The 6,250-nt window shown below is 49.1% G+C and overlaps 1 protein-coding gene across 3 annotated transcripts in view; it reads right to left on the bottom strand.

Moving 5' to 3' along the window:
* Window positions 1-6,250, bottom strand: part of itgav (integrin, alpha V) — a 30,585-nt gene continuing 24,335 nt past the window's right edge. For all 3 annotated transcript variants that reach the window (XM_023801722.2, XM_023801723.2, XM_023801724.2), the window contains 12 exons: window positions 5,114-5,181; window positions 4,864-5,011; window positions 4,580-4,672; window positions 4,127-4,206; window positions 3,411-3,491; window positions 3,186-3,291; window positions 2,225-2,383; window positions 2,025-2,141; window positions 1,315-1,428; window positions 1,092-1,199; window positions 866-988; window positions 1-766 (listed from right to left, as the gene is read on the bottom strand). In XM_023801722.2, coding sequence (XP_023657490.2) covers window positions 668-766; window positions 866-988; window positions 1,092-1,199; window positions 1,315-1,428; window positions 2,025-2,141; window positions 2,225-2,383; window positions 3,186-3,291; window positions 3,411-3,491; window positions 4,127-4,206; window positions 4,580-4,672; window positions 4,864-5,011; window positions 5,114-5,181 — 1,296 coding nt within the window. In that variant the 3' untranslated portion in view covers window positions 1-667. The remainder of the gene's footprint in view (window positions 767-865; window positions 989-1,091; window positions 1,200-1,314; window positions 1,429-2,024; window positions 2,142-2,224; window positions 2,384-3,185; window positions 3,292-3,410; window positions 3,492-4,126; window positions 4,207-4,579; window positions 4,673-4,863; window positions 5,012-5,113; window positions 5,182-6,250) is intronic.

The following is a 6,250-nucleotide window of genomic DNA, read 5'->3' as shown; positions in this document are numbered from 1 at the left end:
ACAATTTGAATTTTAAAAAACAGCATTCCTGACAATAGAAAAACACCCTCCAAAGGGTTAAGTAAAACCTCTAAATTTACCTTGGCAGCAGTTATCAAAAAGACTGTAAAAATGAATGGCCACTATATATAGACGAGAGATATGAGGGCTTTGTAGCATTCTTCAATTTAACTGAACTTCATTGACACCATTTTCTACTTCAACTCCTAGCTAATTAATCGTTAGTGTTGGTGCAGTCTAAATGACATCAGTGCATTAAGATGCGCGGAAGAAACCAGTAGGGGGCAGTGCGGTGACCCAATGAAATAGAAAAAGTCTCCCGATTGGCGGCAGGACGCGAGGTCATACTCTCAATGACACCTTACAACTGTCGCGGCCGCTGGTTCACACGGGACAGTCAGCAGGCAAACTAGGAGTTCATTTCATCTTGCTGCTCCACTTAGCCTGAGATGCACACCAGTCCCTCTGGTCTGTACTCATGGCTGAGTGCTCACAGGAGTCATTTCACTTTGCAATGGATTTCAGTTTTAGCCCTCGAATGGTGGAATCCCTCCCAGTGTCGCTCGATGGCAGTGCAGAGATGTGATAGGCCGCCGATCCAGAGTGGGAGGCTTTCTGCCAAGAACGGGCCAATTGGACACGAGGAGGGAGGAAGGGGGCGGGGTCTTCAGGCCTCCGTGTTCCCGTCGCCATTCTCCAGTGGCTGCAAGTGCTCCTTATCATGGAAGTCATCCTGGGGAGGGCGCACGCGATTGAAAAAGCCGAGCTGCAAGGGGAGGGAACGAGATTGAAGGTGACGGTGCCCCAGATGCCGTCTCATTCCCGTTGTCCCACCAACCGCTTGGTTACTGTGGATAAAACATACCTTGTACATGATGAAGATCAACAAAGCCAGCAGGAGGAGGCCAGCCAGCACGGCCAGAGTGATGACCCATCCCGGGACAGGGTGCTTATAGTCCGTCGTCACCCAGATCACCGCTGTGTTCACCTAGAAACAGCCCGAAAATGTCATCAGAAGGCTGCACGATCCCAGCCCAGCAGGGGGCACTGTTCCAGACCATGGCATCCCATGTCAGAGGGAGAGCACTCACCACCGTGGAGTTCGACGGAAACTCGATCTCCAGATTTTTGTAGGGCATTTCAATGACGCTGAAGGAGCCCGTGGACCTCACAACGTAGGACCGGTTCTGGTTCTCGCCCTACAGATCGGATCAAGCACTACTGAGCTTCCTCATCTGCTGCAAAGTCTATCCCTGCATGTAAGTGGTTGGCACGCAGGGTCTGTGTGTGGCAAGGGGGCTAGGAGAACCTCACCTTGAGGAAGGTGGCCACGCCCAGCCGGGAGCGGATGAAAAGGATGGCACCCTTGCCTCTCTCCAGACGGCCCACCTGGCACTTGATGTGCAGACACTCAGCTCTCACACAGTCCTGAGAGACAGACACACAAATACACAAACACAGGAAGGAAGACAAAGACATGATTGTTTATTTTGCGTCTCAGTTATTCAGGTAGGCCTTTCTGGATGATTCTCCTCACCACCCAGCAAGAGCATGAATTCAGTCATGGGAATGGAGACAGAACTTATCCCACCCACTACTTGAACATCGCTCCCCAAACTCCTATAAGAAAACCCCAATGACATCATTTCCCAGGGTGCCCTGTGCGGTTGCCAAGGCATCAGAGAGCTTGGTAATACATTCTTAATACTTTTTTCTCCCATGTACACATGTATGTACCATTACTGCATTTCTGAAATTTCACAAATTCCAATGAGAAAGAAGCAGTGGATATTGCTGCTGTATTCATTAAGATCCAGGGTATCCAGAGATTCTGCAAGGTGGTGTTTAAGAGTTTTTGGCCTGCATCCTTTCTATTCCCAATAATAAAAAAGGAAAATTCTGATTGGTTGGCACGTGCCCAAACTTTGAGGTAAGCCAAGCTCATCATGGGATAAGCCAGGCACACCCTGCACCTCATGTAATTGGGCCATAAGTGTGAGGCAGGTCTGACAGGACGGCTGTACCAGAGTGTCCAGGTTTCCATCCATCTTCTTGCCCTCCACGTCTCGCCGGGAACGCCTCCCCTCGTCACTACGCTCCCCGCCGACGACGGATGCGTTTCTCCTCGACAGGGTGGGATTCTGGGAAATGGAGGCAGTGGGACCTGGGTGAGCCAACGGAGCCGGGGTAGGTGAGGCGCGGCGGCATGACGTGGGGGACATACGGAAACGTTGAGGGGGTTGATCTGTATGCTGGTGCTGCAGTTCATGGGTCCATCCACCTCGTAGGATGTGATGTAGAGCAGGGGACTACCACCCAGCCTGTAAGGACACTGGATGTCCACCATGGCCTTGCTGATGGTGCTCGGACCGTTGTTGCGTAGCTGAGGGGACAGCCGCCAGCATTTATACCACCCGATATTTAATTACTCTGTGTTCTGTAGCACTCTGTAGCATTACTGGGTGTTATCCCGCTGCATGCTCCCTTGTGCCTTCTGATCCAGCTTTACCCGTCTTCTAATCTCTATCTATGCATAATCTACAGCTCTGGAAGAAATTAATCTGCATTTTTAAGTCCTGGTTTAATCCTGGTTCTGCTGGCAGAAGGCTACACTGTGAGCCTGGCAGCGGCCTGCCACAATGTCCCTAAGACAGCAGGACACAAGAAGGTGACGCAAGACACACTGGGAACGACCAAAAACCAGCCAGATAGAGAGCAGAAGCAACTTTTTTATGGCAGAGATGAACGGCAACTTATCCGGCAGCGCCTCGTACATCAGAGGATGACCTCAAGTGACCTTCAGAAAGAATGGGAAACATTAAGTGGTGTGAAGTGAACTGCTAGGACAATTCATAACAGGCTCCTAGAGGCAGGACTGAAGACCCATAAAGCAAGTGCTTCATCAATGAGAAGCAGGGAAAAGCCAGGCTGGAGTTTGCAAAGAAATGTATATTTTACAGAGATGCATTTCCATAAGCTGAGAAACAAAAAACAACTAAAAATGCTGTGGTTTCTTAATTTTTTCCAGAGCTGTATATCTATCTACGTATATATCTATACCCATCTGTCCATGTATGCATCCAATCTCAGCACTCTAACCGCAATGCGTGATATCAAAGCGTCTGTATGGGCTCTGGCTGCAGAGGGTCCGTGGCACTAAGCTGACTGGAGGAACTGGAGCTGACCTCATAGATGTGCTGGACCAGGGGCCCGATGTCATCCTCCAGTACTGGGTTGTCTTTGGGCTGCCAGTTGGCGATGGGGAGGAAGACTTGGTCTGGGGCAGAAACACTGGAAGAGAGGAAGAGAGAGAGAGAGAGAGAGAGAGAGAGAGAGAGAGAGAGGCTGAGTGTGGTGTCAGATCGGGGGGGGGGGGGGGGGGAAATTACAGCCAGCGCTGGTACACCTACCCCCGGATCTCCATTTTGGCCAAAACTGCAAGTTTTGTGACGCTGGACACTAAATTGCTTGTGTTATTATACTGGTTGGAACTAAAAGAATAAAAAAGACAATGTTAGATCCAGTAAATTCAGACTCATACAGTAACGTAATTCCGCTGGTAAACACTGTGCTAAAATAAAACTTGAACACACGGTGGCGCTCTTGTCTCAGTTTCACTTCTGGTTTTAGGAAGGTTGAAAGTACCTAAGGGTAGAATTATTCAGTTGTGCTGCTCTAGCTTTTACTCTTAATGCTGAACCAGAATCTGTAATGGAATATCATGGAAATGATTTAAGAATTTGTTTCCATTGACTGCAGAACGAAACCAAATAGACTGTGAATGGAATTCTTCAGTTTCATTAATACCCACAATCCACGTGGTTACAGTTTCAAGTCACTCTCATTGTTTAGGATCATGATACTGAAATGAGAGAGTATTTAAATACTGGATGAAGATGCATTTGTGCTCAGGACAAGTCAGAAAACTCCAGCCAAATAGGAAAGGCAACATTTCAGGATGACCTCATCCATAACCTTCCTCCCACTTTCCAGGGGATCAGAGCCAGATGTGAGCCTGACGTGCAGCATGAGCCGTGTGACGCCGGCGTTGCTAGAAGGAACCGGCTTCACAAAATCCATCAGGCACGATCCCGCCGGAGCACAGAGTCCCGGAGCCGGTGCGCACCTCTGAATCTGCAGGTCAAACTTGACGGCGGTGTCCTGCTCGGACAGCTGATGCACACTGAAGCGGAGTCCTGCCACCAACTGGCCAATGGGAAGAAAGACATGCGAGTGGCAAGGCGGGACCTGACACACATCTACAATGCAGATGGGTGATGTGGGCTATGTGTGATACCCCCTAGTGGTGACTGATGTTACTACCTGCATGTGTGTGTGTATAAAATAAACAAATGCTGTTCAAAGCTACATTATACATTGCTATATTCTGTAATATTCTCTCATCCACAAACAGTGATTATTATTTTTTTTTTAACTAAAAACAAGAGGCATGTTCTTAAGTGGGCGAAACAAGGAAAAACAAACAGAATGAAAAATCAGGCTATCCAGACTGGTCTCAAAGGACCGTTCATGACTTCCTCACTAAGCATGCTGGGAAATCTGAGGAGGACTGACTCACTTTTGTTCCTCCTTTCATGGGGTTGCCAAGGTCACAGACCACAAACCTGGTCTGGTTGTCTATCTTGTAGGCGCAGGACAGTCTAGACAGCATCTGGGGGGAGGAGAGAGGGAGGAGGATGTGGTGAAGGACTGATAAATGGCCAGTCGAAATTCACTGTGCCATTTGCACATCTTAATTAACGCTGCAGGTGTTTCTGTGGTGTCAGTTTGTTCACCACATCAAGCATGTGTGCTTCTGTGGGCGGTGAACATCCGTCTCGGGGGCGGAGCTGGGGTGGTCACCTGACTGTTGCGGACCACACCGATGAAGTCAGCCTGGGGCGGCATGGTGACGAGCAGCTCGGCTTCGTAAGCCCCCTCCCTGCTGTTTTCCGCCGTCACCTGCAGTGTCAGCGGGTTGTCGTCGCCAATGTACATCTGCTCCTGGTCACTGGAGGTCAGGGGTGGGGGAGGAGGACAGGGTGATGCTAAAGCTCACTGTGGTGCCCCCGCCCCCCACATCCTGTCCGCGGTGTCGGCCGTGCCTACTCACCTCACCACTGACAGTTTCAGTTCGGGCTTGCAGATGTTATCATCCCCACAGTCAAGCAGGATGTGAGCCTGCAAAGGGATAACAAACGACCCCCCCCCCCCCCGTGAGCATCGAGGTCCTTGTGAGGCTTTCAGCTACAGGACAGCCACAGGTCACACTCACTTGATCACCACATGAGAAAAGGACCACGGGGGAACCAGTCAGTCACATGTTAGTGCGAACTCACCTTCATCGCTTGTGTGTGAAAGCTACTGTGCTATTTCTGTGCATCCCCATCATTTGTGTGTGTGTGTGTGTGTGTGTGTGTGTGTGTGTGTGAGAGACATATAAATTGTGTTGTGGGAACCAGATGTCTTTGCAATGTGATTATAAACCTGCTATTTTGACATTGTGGGGATTTTTTCAGTCCCCATAAAAGGGGAACTCTAAAAATAAAAATCTGTGACTGCGCAATCAAAAAATTTGTCTGGTTACTCATGGTTAAGGTTACAGCTGGGTAGGGGTTAAGGTTGTCATTGCTGGGATTAGGGTTATGCACATATAAATGAATGGACGGTCCCCACAAAGATACAAGGCATATAACGTGTGTGTGTGTGTTTGTGTGTGTGTCCTACTACCCAGGCGTGAGCTCCGCAGAGCCCGGGAGGAGCTGTCTGGAAGAATGCCACCTCCCTCAAACTGCATTGGCTGAAGGAGATCCTTAGGAGAGAGAACAGCCAAATCCCAGATCCCCGCCGGCTCCGAGCCCCAGTCAATCCACCCCGCATTCCAAAAACATCCGTTTTCTGTCTCATTTTTTATTTGAACCCAGGGAGTTGGGCTACATCCCCACCCTCATAAAGAGTAGGAAGTAGCAGCCTCTGACCACACGGTTTTTGTGTGACAGGCGCTTGTCGGTTTGTTCTGTCAGCTACGATGGTGTTCAGTAGTGCACTCGTACCTGAGTATTCACTGGAAGCTCAGCTTCTCCTCCACATGTATGTAATTTGCTATTTGCCTCACTTGTATGTCGCTTTGGAAAGAAGCGACTGATAAATAAATAATTGTAAACATAGTGCTGTATCGCTATTGCTGCAATACTTCTGAAATGCGCATTATGGATACAATTGTATCCAGTTACGAGAAAATGTCACCATT

Source organism: Paramormyrops kingsleyae, chromosome 16, assembly GCF_048594095.1.
Source record: "Paramormyrops kingsleyae isolate MSU_618 chromosome 16, PKINGS_0.4, whole genome shotgun sequence".
Lineage (NCBI taxonomy): Eukaryota > Metazoa > Chordata > Actinopteri > Osteoglossiformes > Mormyridae > Paramormyrops > Paramormyrops kingsleyae.
Note: the sequence above shows the minus strand (reverse complement) of the source record. Positions and strands in the feature narration are given on the sequence as shown.